This window comes from Camellia sinensis, chromosome 1 (genome assembly GCF_055761805.1).
Source record: "Camellia sinensis isolate YWXY chromosome 1, ASM5576180v1, whole genome shotgun sequence".
NCBI lineage: Eukaryota > Viridiplantae > Streptophyta > Magnoliopsida > Ericales > Theaceae > Camellia > Camellia sinensis.
The window spans coordinates 110,472,142-110,485,000 of NC_138961.1; the positions used below are offsets into that span (position 1 = coordinate 110,472,142).

The following is a 12,859-nucleotide window of genomic DNA, read 5'->3' on the forward strand; positions in this document are numbered from 1 at the left end:
CCCAACAAAAAAATCCATAAAATTAAAGGGACACGCTCCGTGTCCCATGCATGTCCCCGCCGTGTCCCCTACAAAAAATTCATAAAATTAAAGGGACACGCCATTTGGTGTGTCCCGTACATGTCCCCGGCGTATCTGTATGTCGGACACCGCCACGACACCGATTTTGGAGTGTCCATGCTTCATAGAATAGTATTTATGTCCCAATTTTTGTTTTATATGTAATTTAACAATTTTAAATTACTTCCAATGTGATTGAAAATATATAAAATTACAATGTATTATGTAAAAGTTGATTTGGAATAAGTTGTGTAGGACTTAAATTTGAAATAATAATATTGATGATACTTGTTAGCTAACCCCACTGAGCTCAAATCCTGGCTACGCCATTGATTGCTGCACATTTAGACCGACAATGCTACTCTTAAGCAAATTAATCTCGTGTCCAGAACTAGTTCGAAAATCCTTAATAGCGATAATAGATTATCTACCTTATTTTTCTCTCCTAAAGAAAAAAAAGATAGTATCGTCCGCACATGAAAGCCTTTGTAAAAACATATGTACACTCTTTAGCCTCTCAAAACCTACTCATAAATTATCTAGTGACAATATGCATCAAATTACACCCTATTCACTACTACTTAATGTTAGTCCTTTTTCCTTCCGAAAATATAATGACATAGGGGACATGTTCCACGTATGATTATGAATACAATCCTGAGATAAAAAATGTTGCTTGTGTATTGCATCTGTGAAGCATTAAGCCATTGTTCTCTGAGGTAAATAAATAAATAAATTAGGTGGTAATTTAATTAGACTTGGCATATAATTCGTCTTATATTTTCGATAAGACTTAAGGCTTGGTTTGGTTTGGTTAATTATTGCTTGCACTCTATAAGTCATATCAAATCTATGTGTGGTTCAAACACGAGAGACATTGTGGTATCAATCTTTAATAAAATACTGCTCATTGTTTCAAAATATCTAATTTGGAAAATCTTTCTTGCAAATCAGCGTGGCATTTATGCTTATGATTATTTTTTAATCCAGGAAATCATTCGCTTGAGCTTTTATTCGCAACCAGATGGCCCAGTGATGGGTAATGGTAGCTTTAAATCCTCTGTTTTAGTGCCTGGGTATGTAGTTGTCTTCATAATTAGTTATTTTTGTTAATCTTCTCATGTAATTCATATTAATTTCTATATGTTTTATTTTGAAGAGTGAAAGAAGCATTTTATGTGGGCCCACCAACGAAAGACAAGCTCCCTAAGGTATTGCAATTCTAGAAGCTTTTTTCCCCCTATGATGGACTGCATGTTTAATGGTGCTTAATTTGTTGCAGAACTCTCCTGAAGGATCTGTATTGCTTGGAGCAATCTCATATGGAAAACTCTCATTTGGGATTCAAGAAGAGGGGAAAAATCCACAAAAGAACCCTGTGTCTTATCAAATATCTTATCAAGTGCCACCAAATAAGGTTATAAGATTGATATCTCAAATGATTATCACCTTGTATCTGGGTTGTCATTGTCCATGAAATTTTTGTTTATCTTAATTCCTCAGGACCTATCTTGCTCTGATTGTTGTCTGTTCTTGTGCTGTACATTCTTAGTTTGCACTCCTTTAAATTATTTCTGCAACATCTCTTTCACAGTTAGATGAAGACAAGGGAAAAGGTTGTAACACGGCTTGCACAAAAAGTGTGTCTGAACGCTTAGAAGAAGAGGTATTTGATGAAAACTAAAGTAACCTTCCTGATTGTAATACAAATGTCTGTGTGCATGCAATTGCGTCTGGACATGTGTGCTTGTGTTGTTGTGTAGACACTGGAAGAGTTCCTGTTTCAACTGTTGTAATTTGCTTGTTGATTGGGTGGTTGATTACTTGGTTTTCTACATGGCCTTTTATGTTTTCACTGGCTAAAAATTGTGTGATGTCTACTTCTTGTTGATTGTTGTCCTCTCAGAGCTGCACTTGGAGGATCTTTCATGCTAAGTTTTGGGTTTTTCATTTCTTAGCTGTCTGAGTATATTTATCTAGTAATTCACTTGTTTAAATAAGAGATGCATAGTTTGAGTTACCTTTTAGAATACCAAATAGAAAAAAGAAATGTATTGTCACGACTCCGAACCCGCCCCTATAGGTTAGGATCATAAACAGCTAGTAATCATGGGATTGCCTACAATCTCAGACTAAAATCAAGTCATATTTAATAATAGTGGGCCAGAAGCGGAAGCAGAATAATAGATTTTGTCCAATGAGCTGTGCATATATGGTATAACAAAAACTTTTCACTTATGTAATAACTCACACCCAATAGAACATAAAAGATTATACATGTCCAGTACCATTTAGAAACTAGCAAACCAAAAACCAAGGTTTATATATAGGCCTAGTCTTACATGACCATCGAAAGGAAGCAAAAGAAAATCAAAACAAAAGTGTCGTGCGTGAGGCAACCTTGATTGACTCCAAAATCTCGGTAACCTTCACAATCTCACTAAGGCTGGGGCTAGACATCCCGCTGCCAAGGTTCTGAAAAGCGGTTGCGGTCGCCGTAACGGTGGCGGTGACGCGGTTGCGGTTGCGGTTACGGTTGCGGTTGCGGTTGCGGGGTGTAAAGGCCGTAGTGTAACGGTTGCGGTAATTGGAACCATGAATTTTTTTATTTTTCGCACAATTTGAAAAAAATTTGCCGATAGGCATATTTTTTTTCCATGATCATATTTATTGGGTTAAAAATAAATATTGATCAATTTTTGTAAATTTTTAAGTATGATCCAATATATTTCATATTTTTAAATCATTATAAATTGAGTTTTTTACATTTTATTTAATAATTAATAACTTTATATTATACAAAAAATCAATTACTAACTATTATATATAAGATAAACAATGACAAAAGTAAGAGAATAAATAAGAGCCTAAATATATATATACATATTTTAACCAAACTCAATAGATAATGACCATTATTATTATTATTATTATTATTATTATTATTATTATTATTATTATTATTTTCAAACAATATATAGATAGACACACACAAACAAAATGGTTTAGTGATAGCAGCTGAATAGAATAGCATGGGTCTTACAGTTTCAACAAATCAATAACATGTTCTTTATCTTCCCTCTTCTCTCTCTCTATCTCTTGCTCTTCTATTTTCTCTCTTTATCTTCCCTCTTCTCTCTATCCCTCTTCCCCTATTTTCAGCTTTTGTGTGTTTTTTCGAATGAAACAATTTGAAACCGTTACGTAACAGTGCGTAATAGGCCGTTACGACACCGTTACGACCGCTATGGCAGCCGCTACGGCCGACACACCTGTGAATCTCAATCACACTGCAAAAGCGGCCGTAACGGGTGGCGGTAAACGCCAAAACCGTTACGTAACGGCGTTACGTAACGGTTGCGGCCGCTTTTTAAAACCTTGCCCGCTGCTCATTTACATACATATAAAAATGGAGTCAGTTAAAGCTCAGTAAATAATACCAGAGTAAAGAGACTAATGAATGAGATTCATACATAAATAAATTATACTTATAATTTAAACATTTGAACTACTATTCTCATTCATAGTACATCAAAATCCATAAACCATACTTGTAGATCAATATCAAAGCAAATGACCCGGGTCTAGTAAATCATATCTATATACAAAACGACCTCAAGTCCATTGTATGCAAAACGACCTTGGGTCCATCTGTACAAAACGACCTTGGGTCCAATACTCATTCATACACTGACTTCAGGTCTAATGGATCCATATACGAATGATCACCGCTTCTTCATATCATAATACCAAACGACCTCGGGTCCAACATTCTTATATTCATGTTTATCTGCATATTCATATTCATGATCATGATCATATCCGTAGTAATATTCAAAACGACCTTTGGTCCAATCAATTCCTTATTCAAAACGACCTTTGGTTCATTTAACAATCATACAAAATGACCTTCAGTCTAATTCATATATAAGATGACCTTTAGTCTTATCTTGTTAAACATTCCAAATGGCCTTAGGTCCAATCCGTATCCTTGTCAAATATACCAAACGGCAAGGAAGCACGGGTGCGGGTACGAGTACGGTACGGGTACGAGTGCGGGTACGCCGATTCGGCAAAACTCAAAAAAAGTACGATACGGGTACGGCTACGGTACGCCGATATTTTTTTATTTTTTTTTTAAATATAATTTTGATTAAAGGATCCAACCTACAAATTAAAATTAAATATCAAAACTAAAAAAAGAACTACTCATTTTCCTATAATTTAAAACCATTAAGCGTTAAAAATAATATTTGTGAAATCTCTCACTTTGATATGTTATGCACTGTGAATTTGTGATCATAATTTATTTTTAAAATCTTTCTTTTTGCTCATCAATTTGCTATTTTTATAGGGTGAGACCAAAGAAATAACAGGAGACCAAAGAAAGATTTAAAGTTAATTACCAACAATAAAGGAAAAAAATTCTCAATTGGTGCAGGTTGTCAATTGCAATTTGCATAATACATAAAATTGCATCATTCCCAACAACTACTAATCAACTAATACAGTATCAATTTTTAATGTTTTGTGCATAAACTTTAAAAGTTTGTTATGATTAAAGATTTTATAAAGAAATTTTAGGAGGATCTAAAGCAAAAGCATAATGCATAGTCATACACAGAACTACCCTTTATAGGCCTTGGTATTTTTTTTTGTTCAAATTGCTTTTTAAAAACATTAAAATCATTTGTTGATATGCTTCTACAATTTATACAGACAAACAGGACAACAGAGAAACATCAAAATTACTGATCTGCAAGGGCACCAAAAAAAATAAAAAAATAATAATAATTGCTAATTTGCAAGGGCAGAAAAAAAAAAAAAAAAAAAAAATTGGCCTTGGCGTACCAATGGCATACCCACGCCGTACCCGTGGCGTACCCATGCCGTACCCGTGGCGTACCCATGCCGTACCCGAATAAGCCAAACGTACCGGACCCTCTTTTGCCGTACCCGGTACGCGTACCGCCGTACCGGTACGCGTACCCGCACCCGGTAAGTACCCGGTACTCGTACGGCACTATTTTTGGAGTACCCATGCTTCATAGCCAAACGGCCTTAGTCCCATTTCATATTTTTGATCAAACATACCAAATGGCTTTAGGCCCATTTTGTATTCATACATCAGTTACTTTACAGATTCTATTACGAATCAAATAGGTAGAATAATCATTCATAGTATATATTCATAAGTTCATAAACTTACCACATAGGTAACATTTAGAAAATAATACATATACAAAAATATCCTTACTAAGATATTACTCACAGTGTTCAAATGCTTGATTTGTCCTTGCAATTAACCCTACATAATTCACAACACATTGGGTCATAATATAATTTAATCTGTTCTTTAGTTTGCTTAATTTCTCAGGCTTCTTTCGTGTTCTTTAATTCATTTGGAATGCTCAACGTATGCCTATGAATGCTAAAAAATGAAGGAGAACATCAATTGGAATATAAAACAACTTTTCAAAATTTCCTGAAATAGGACACTTTGCTTGAGCGACCCCTTGGTCTACAAAAGTATTGGATGCTTCATTTTTACGCTCGAGCTCAATTTTGATCGCTTCAGCCAATGCTAAAAAATGTGAGTGGTCGCTCGAGCGGTACTTTTGTCGCTCGAGCCAACCTTCAATATCTGCAAAAGTACTGGTTGTTTGCATTCTATGCTCGAGCGGTAACTTCTTCGCTCGAGTGGTGAAGTCGAATTCTGGAATTTCCAGAATTTGTTTGAGCTTCAAACACACATTCAAGGGTCCAAATTCATGCATGATTCACACAAATATGCACAACATTCTCAATTATATATATTTGAAGCTAATTTTAACCCATGATTCAAAATTTCATGAATTCAACTAAATTCAAACTTTGAACTACATGTAAGCAACACCCATGTTTTTATATCTTGCATATGTAAGCTTCAAGACTTAAAATTAGACTTCAATACATGATAATTTGTGTCAATCGACCCTCAATTTAACATGATTAACATACTTTATGCTCAAATATGCAAAAATCATGGCAAACTCTTACATGCATGCATCTATTAACTTCAAATTCAACATTGTCAACTTAATTCTTGTTCTTAGTCATATGTTATGTTTGGATTCACATTGTTATGAACTTAAACTTATGAATTAGAGCTCAATCACTTACTTAGAGCCTTCAATTCCTTCAATTCTAGTTAATTCTTGAATCTAGCTCTTGAATTTCCCAAGCTTGAGTTCAATTCTTCAAGAACAGCTCCCTCACTCTCTAATTCTCACTTTTCTCTCTCTATGGTGTATAAATTCAGCCAAGCAATGAAAGTGAGCTCAATGTTTTGAGCCTAAGCACTAATTATATATATATAGTGGTGATTAGCTTAAGCTAATTAACTAAGGATTAGTCTAATTAACCAAGGCTCAATTATTTAATTTAATCTAATTATTTTAATCTGAATCAATTTTTAATCAAACTTCACCGTAGGCTTTAAAAATCATGCTAATCACAATGGTATAATCAATTTTGATTTATGTCGCCTTTACGATCCTCAATTTCAAATTATAACCAGTAGTAGAATAGATTTCTCTACGGTGAACAGATATAAATTCAAAAACTTATTTAATCACACAACTAACACCCAAAAATCATATTAAGCACATAATCACAAGTATAATTAAGACTAGCATTATAACACATAATGGGGTCATCACATGTATGTTCCCCGTGACAAACATCACATTTGTCAGTGGCAAAATAATGTCTTGCATGCCTCATTTCCTTCCCTAACGTTGTCCCAAAATTGACCCCCCCCCAAAAAAATGTATGTTCAACCAATTCACTTATTTGCTGAAAGCGGATTCACAAATCTTGTTCTCTCTTCTCAATGTTTTAGTTTAGTTTCTAATTTTGTACAACAAAGCTCAACCTGAAGCTGATGTTTTTGTTTGTTGCATCAGCACATATTTGGAGGACTTACTTTTTTATGCTATCATGACTGCTCACATGGAATTAGTCGTAGTTTAGTTTTCACAGAGATAGTAGATGAACATGTACGAGTTTAACACTGTCAGAAGTCAAAATCAGAAACTGTAAATGCGTTGCATATTTCAATCACAATCTTAAGTAGGACTTCAATCACTTGTTCCCACATCGCTCGAATACTAAAGTAATGTTAAGCATATAAGCGCGAGGGCACCCTCACCTCAATAACTAGTTTTTGGGGTTGAGTTCTACTCAAGACTGTGTAACATGGTATCAGAGCCGGAGTACTCAAGGATGGGTAGAATGTGTGTCCTTGGCTTGCATGTTGTAGGTGCTTTCGAGTGAGTGTGCTGAGAGTGAGGGAGGGTGTGAAGTGAAGTCCAACTTCGCCTGAGTACTAAACTAATGTTAAGCATATAAGCGTGAGGGCACCTTCACATCAATGGCTAGCTTTTGGGATTGAGTTTTTCCCAAGACCATGTAACAATTACAACACTAGAGGTTTTACGTAAACCACCTTGGTCAGCTATACCTTTTGTTAATACCCTGCTATTGGTATCCTATATTTCTATTGTCTTACGTGTTAAGCCCTAAATAGAAAATCAGGTGAAATACTGCATACTTTGAAGTGGAACTTTCAACAGTTATATTGTGATCTAGAAGAAATCATAGTAGATTTAAAAATGCAATCTGTTATTTTTCTATGAAATTTATAGCATATTTAAAATTTGAATCCTTGATATTTTTTCCTTTCAAAATGCAAATGCTTGTGATTTCCTTGGAGAGAATGACATGGGTTCAAGTTACAGTGCTTGCTTGCTGTACCAGTGTTAGTACACATTAACAGATTTCTTTGTTTAGTCCTTTCTGTCTGTTAATCTATGCTCTTGTTTGTTCCCAGCATTTGATACTGAAGTTTATAGTATATCGGAGCCAATGCTATAACTCATTTTTTGAATCAGGTTCGGGATGCCAAGATAAGGGTTCTTGCAAGCCTTAAACAAGGCACTGCTGAAGAGTGCTTAGAATGGAAAAAGTTGTCCAGCTCTCTCAAGGTAAAACTTATTATTATATTTTTTAAATATAATTATGATATGAATTCATATTATGAGATATTTTGTACAGATAATGCATAAACCTCTTGCAAATATTGTAAAACTTATCCATCCGTCCTAGATTTTGGACTCAATGTTCATCAGATTTTACCCAACTCCAATAATCCTTCCCCCATCCAACTTCTAAAATGAACAAATAAAAAAATAAAAAAAGAAACAAGAAGTAGAATTGTGCTTATTTTGTTTGATTTGACTCACCAAACTTTATGTTGGGATAATTTTACGATTTGATTGGCTTTCCAAATTCTGAACTGTGTTCAACTCTGGTAGCTATAATTTACTAAAACAGGTTCGTATGCCTTCCATCTGCCTGTTTCAATCACTAATGCTTCACGTATCATCTGTTGGTTGGCAGTCCGAGTACCCAAAATACACTCCCTTGCTTGCTAAAATATTGGAAGGTTTGCTATCACAGAATAATGTTGAAGATAAGATTCCCCATTTAGAAGAGGTAATTTCTAATGCAAATACTGTATCTTATGTTCTAATTTTTCATGTACTCACTTCTACAAAGGAAGGGTTTGAATTAATTGTTTTTAGTAGTATTTTCATCTGTTGGGAACTTGAACCATCTGATCCTGTGGTATTCAACCTACTGCTCAGTTAGGGAGGTGTCAGATTACAAAGGCTGCTGGATGTTTCTTCAGTATGGTTGTGATGCCCAGCATTACGATTTGTGCATTTTATAGACCTCTAACAATTTTCGTCCCATCCAGAAGAGGTTGTGATGAACTGCTCATTATTTACTATTAAAGTTATCTTTGAACTTTCACAATAGGTCATGTTATGTCCTATGCTACATGGATTCGGGTATAGGTGTCAAGTGCAGGTGTCTCAAGTGCCAGATGCATCTAATTCTCATGTCCAAGAACATGGGAACACAACAAAATATGCATATTTTTTAATATGCTGCTTTTATTTTCTAAGGTAAAGATGTATTTACAAGATGTCGTATAGCATTTTATGCATAATATGAGTTTGATTATTAAATATGCTTATGGGTGAATGTCATCTACACATCGTACACCTGAGATCCTTACCCATGTAACATAGGTCGTGACCTAACCTACTCAATCATGACATGACCTATTGATGCGGAACGCATCACCTATTCATGGGCTCTTTGGGTTTATATGGCTTGGTGGTTAGAGCCAAGAGTTTTCCATGGTGTATTCCCTTTTCAAGACACACACCTTGACCTTGAGGTGGCCAATCTCTGTGTGTGTGTGTGTATGTGAGAGAGAGAGAGTTGCGTCTCATTGGTGCATGGGATTCCCTATCCTCAGGGGATGCAGTCATGCTTTGTACATCCTCTGTACCTGGGAGCACATTTAGTGTACTCCATTACCCATGTCTCCAGTCTTTGGTTAGGTCTTGTAATGGCCGTCACTGTCAGAATCAGCAGAGGCTGCCACTTGGCAAGCCCTGTTCTGTGCTGCGTTTCTATACATCAGGAGGTCTTCTTCACCATCATGAATGTAATGGTAATCTTAATAACTCTCTCCTAGGGAAAGGTTTCGCTGCCCTTGCTATCTTTTCTGACTCTATCATCTTTCTTACTGCTGCTCTCTCTCCTAGAACTCTTTAGGTACAGTTATCACCCAAGCTTGGTCTTCTTCCCTCTGGTGTTATTTGAAATCTTTTCATGATCTTGTCACCTATCCCTACCCTAACCTAAAATGGTATGATGAACAGATTGTACAGGAAAAGTAATAATTAGGGGGCGTCTGTTGTATTATAACGTATCCTTTAGCCTGTGTTTGAAATCTTTGATTTTCGTAGGGATTTCCCTCCCTCTTCTTTTCCCCCCACAAATTCGTACACATTCAAGATCCAAGCACATCCTCATAGAAAATTGAACCGTTTAACAAAAAAAATGATTTGCTTATATTGCTTGCACGCTTATTCTAAATCTGCAATGTATATAATTGATGATAGTACTGTTATTATCCCTGCAAAAAATTAAAATATTTTGTTCTATCTTTTTACTATTTTTTATTAGTAGTATTATAATGTTTGTTATTATTATTTACTATTCCACTTGGTTGTTCTTACAAAGTGCTACTTGCAGATTATAGATGCAGCAGATGAGGTGATTGGTAGTGTTGACACAGATGAATTAGCGAAGTACTTTTCTTTCAAAAGTGATCCAGAAGATGAGGGGGCTGAGGTTTGTATCTATGTTTCCAGTGTCTTTTCTTCTCACTCAAAATCCTCAGGAAACTGAACTACTGAGGCATGTATCTTCTTTTCTATGGTATGGTACAAGGAAGGCAAGATCTCAGTTCTCTATAATTGTGGTTTCAAACTTTTGAGTGCTGCCAATTAAAACATGTAATGAACTGACATCTAGCTGTGGAGTGAGGCACTTGCAGATGTTCTCCCTCTGAGTTTGTTTTGTTGTTTGCCTGACTGGTTCATATTATAAAGTAATGGAAGCTTATATTACTTTTTTCTCTGTTATTAATAGAAAGTGAAGAAGAAGATGGAGACGGCACGTGACCAATTAGCGGAAGCTCTTTACCAAAAAGGATTAGCTATGGCAGAGATTGAATCCTTGAAGGTAAAGATTTATTTCGTAGTGTAATGTCTAGTGTTTGCTTTTTAAATTCTGCGTAGAAAAAATGGTGGTTTTATGGCCCTACCCTTGTCTTTAGAAGCCATTGGGCCTCTAAATGAATGGAAAGATGTCACCGACCTAAAGACAGATGGTAACCAATCCAAGACCAGGAGTCCCTACTATTTAGGACAGTGGCTGGTTGTGACAGGGCTGGATGCTGTGAGATCATTTATCTTGTTTAAATTTCATGCTCCTTGTGCTGATATTAAAAAAATAAAAAATAAAAAATAAAAAAATTCATGTTCATTTTAACCCTCATTTTCAAGTCTGTTTAAGCTGTATGACTGGTGTCTGATGCAAGTTGTTTGTCCTGTAAGATGGATTGTAAGGAAACAGAAAGAAATTGGTGATGCATTGTAAGGAAACAGAAAGAAATTGGTGATGCATATGCATAGATCGAAAGCAGTTTTTATTCAGGTATTAAATATAATCCAAAGATACGAATTGCCTCGGTGTGCAAGACTAAGTAGCATAGACTCTTGTAAGGAGGAGCTGGTCGATGTTGGATACACTTCAACGCCCGTAAAAACATTCCCAAAACTTCTTGGATGTGTCCTAATTTGAAAATAAATTTCATAGTTTTGGATACTTAAACAGCATTTCTTATGTGTCCAAGTGCCCGCTATCTTCCTAGAGAGACCACTCCATCCACTCTCCACGATATGTATCGCTGTGCCTTCGGTGTCCTAGTTTTTTATGATTTGCCTTGTCCCAATGTTAGTGTGCTACATACGTGCAGGGACACTTTTGACAGACAACTCAAACAAGTACGACTTAAAATGTTTATTGTACTCGTATTGCTTCCTTTCTGCCATACGAGAGGTGTAGATGAAATGCTTTGCTCTTCTGCCTTGTGATTCTGTCCTCTTTTGCTTGCCAATCATCTGAATCAGTTCTGCAGTAAATAGTTATGGATTTTATCGTGGTTACCTTGTCGTCAGTGATGATAAATTTATTTATGTTATGATCATAGCAGGGTGAAGAGGCATCAGCCTTGGCTTCAACTGAAGGTGCAAATGTGCTGGATAGGACTAATGATAAATCTATTCCAGAGTCCAATGCCCTGCCAGATTTGTTTGAAGAAAACTTCAAAGAACTAAAGAAATGGGTGGATGTGAAATCCTCCAAGTATGCCACTCTATTAGTGATACATGAGCGACGTTGTGGAAGGCTTGGAACTGCGCTTAAGGTATTCCGTTAATTATGCTTTTGCCAATTAATCATCTTTTGTACTTGTACTCAATAGGCCGGTAGAGGTGTGGGAATATCAGGCCTTCGCTTTTTTCTTCACTTTTTTTCTTTCAATTTTTATTTGTTTGTTTTTATGTGTCGAATAAGATGAGATTGGTTCAGTGAACTAACTTCTTTGGATTAATTAGGCATTTTGAAGATATAGAGGACTTCATTTTGTGATTCATTTGGTTTATCTCTGACATTCTTGACTTCTGATAAGTCTGGATATGTTGTCCATGGCCTGTTTTAGTCTTAGAATTTGTTAGGTAAATTCATTTAAGAAGTCGTGTTTTTGTTTAGTACAAACATCAAACAAGCTGTCTTTGCTCATAAACTTTCCAAACATGTTATCCTTCCCTCAAATTTTGGTTCAAGATTGTTTCTAGTGTCCGTGTTTTTATTTTTATTTTTACTTTTATTTTTGCCCCCGTTGTAAAAATGATTTGCTTCTGTTAGAAAACGGAAGATATATTGTTGGTTGTTATTATCTAGGGCAGAGGCACATAGGCACTCAATTTCTTTTAGACCCCAAGGAACATCCCAGTGGTCTAGGCTGCAATTCTCCAATGAAGAGACCTAAGTTCGAGTCTGCTGAACTTATCAAAAAAAGAAAGAAAAATAAAGAAAGAATATAACTGATTGATTGTTATATTTGTTAGGCATTAAATGACATGATTCAAGCGGATGGTGAGGCTCCGAAGAAGAAGCTATATGAATTGAAGCTGTCGTTGCTTGATCAGATTGGATGGGGTCATTTGGTGTCACATGAGCGGCAATGGATGCATGTCCGATTCCCAGCAAGTCTACCGCTTTTTTAAGGTTGTGCATTGTTTTACAAGGTCGGGGGCATTATCTTGTG

General features: G+C 35.8%; 1 protein-coding gene across 4 annotated transcripts in view; it reads left to right on the forward strand.

Annotated features, from left to right (window-relative positions):
• The window catches only part of TPP2 (tripeptidyl peptidase ii), an 84,478-nt gene that overhangs the window by 71,355 nt on the left and 264 nt on the right, over positions 1-12,859 (forward strand). For 2 of the 4 annotated variants that reach the window (XM_028227716.2, XM_028227718.2), the window contains 10 exons: positions 1,051-1,136; positions 1,220-1,271; positions 1,343-1,477; positions 1,655-1,726; positions 7,995-8,087; positions 8,503-8,598; positions 10,219-10,317; positions 10,618-10,710; positions 11,741-11,956; positions 12,660-12,859. The exon at positions 12,660-12,859 is cut by the window's right edge and continues 264 nt beyond it. In XM_028227716.2, coding sequence (XP_028083517.2) covers positions 1,051-1,136; positions 1,220-1,271; positions 1,343-1,477; positions 1,655-1,726; positions 7,995-8,087; positions 8,503-8,598; positions 10,219-10,317; positions 10,618-10,710; positions 11,741-11,956; positions 12,660-12,818 — 1,101 coding nt within the window. In that variant the 3' untranslated portion in view covers positions 12,819-12,859. The remainder of the gene's footprint in view (positions 1-1,050; positions 1,137-1,219; positions 1,272-1,342; positions 1,478-1,654; positions 1,727-7,994; positions 8,088-8,502; positions 8,599-10,218; positions 10,318-10,617; positions 10,711-11,740; positions 11,957-12,659) is intronic. The other 2 variants (XM_028227717.2, XM_082882101.1) reach the window with 1 other exon arrangement.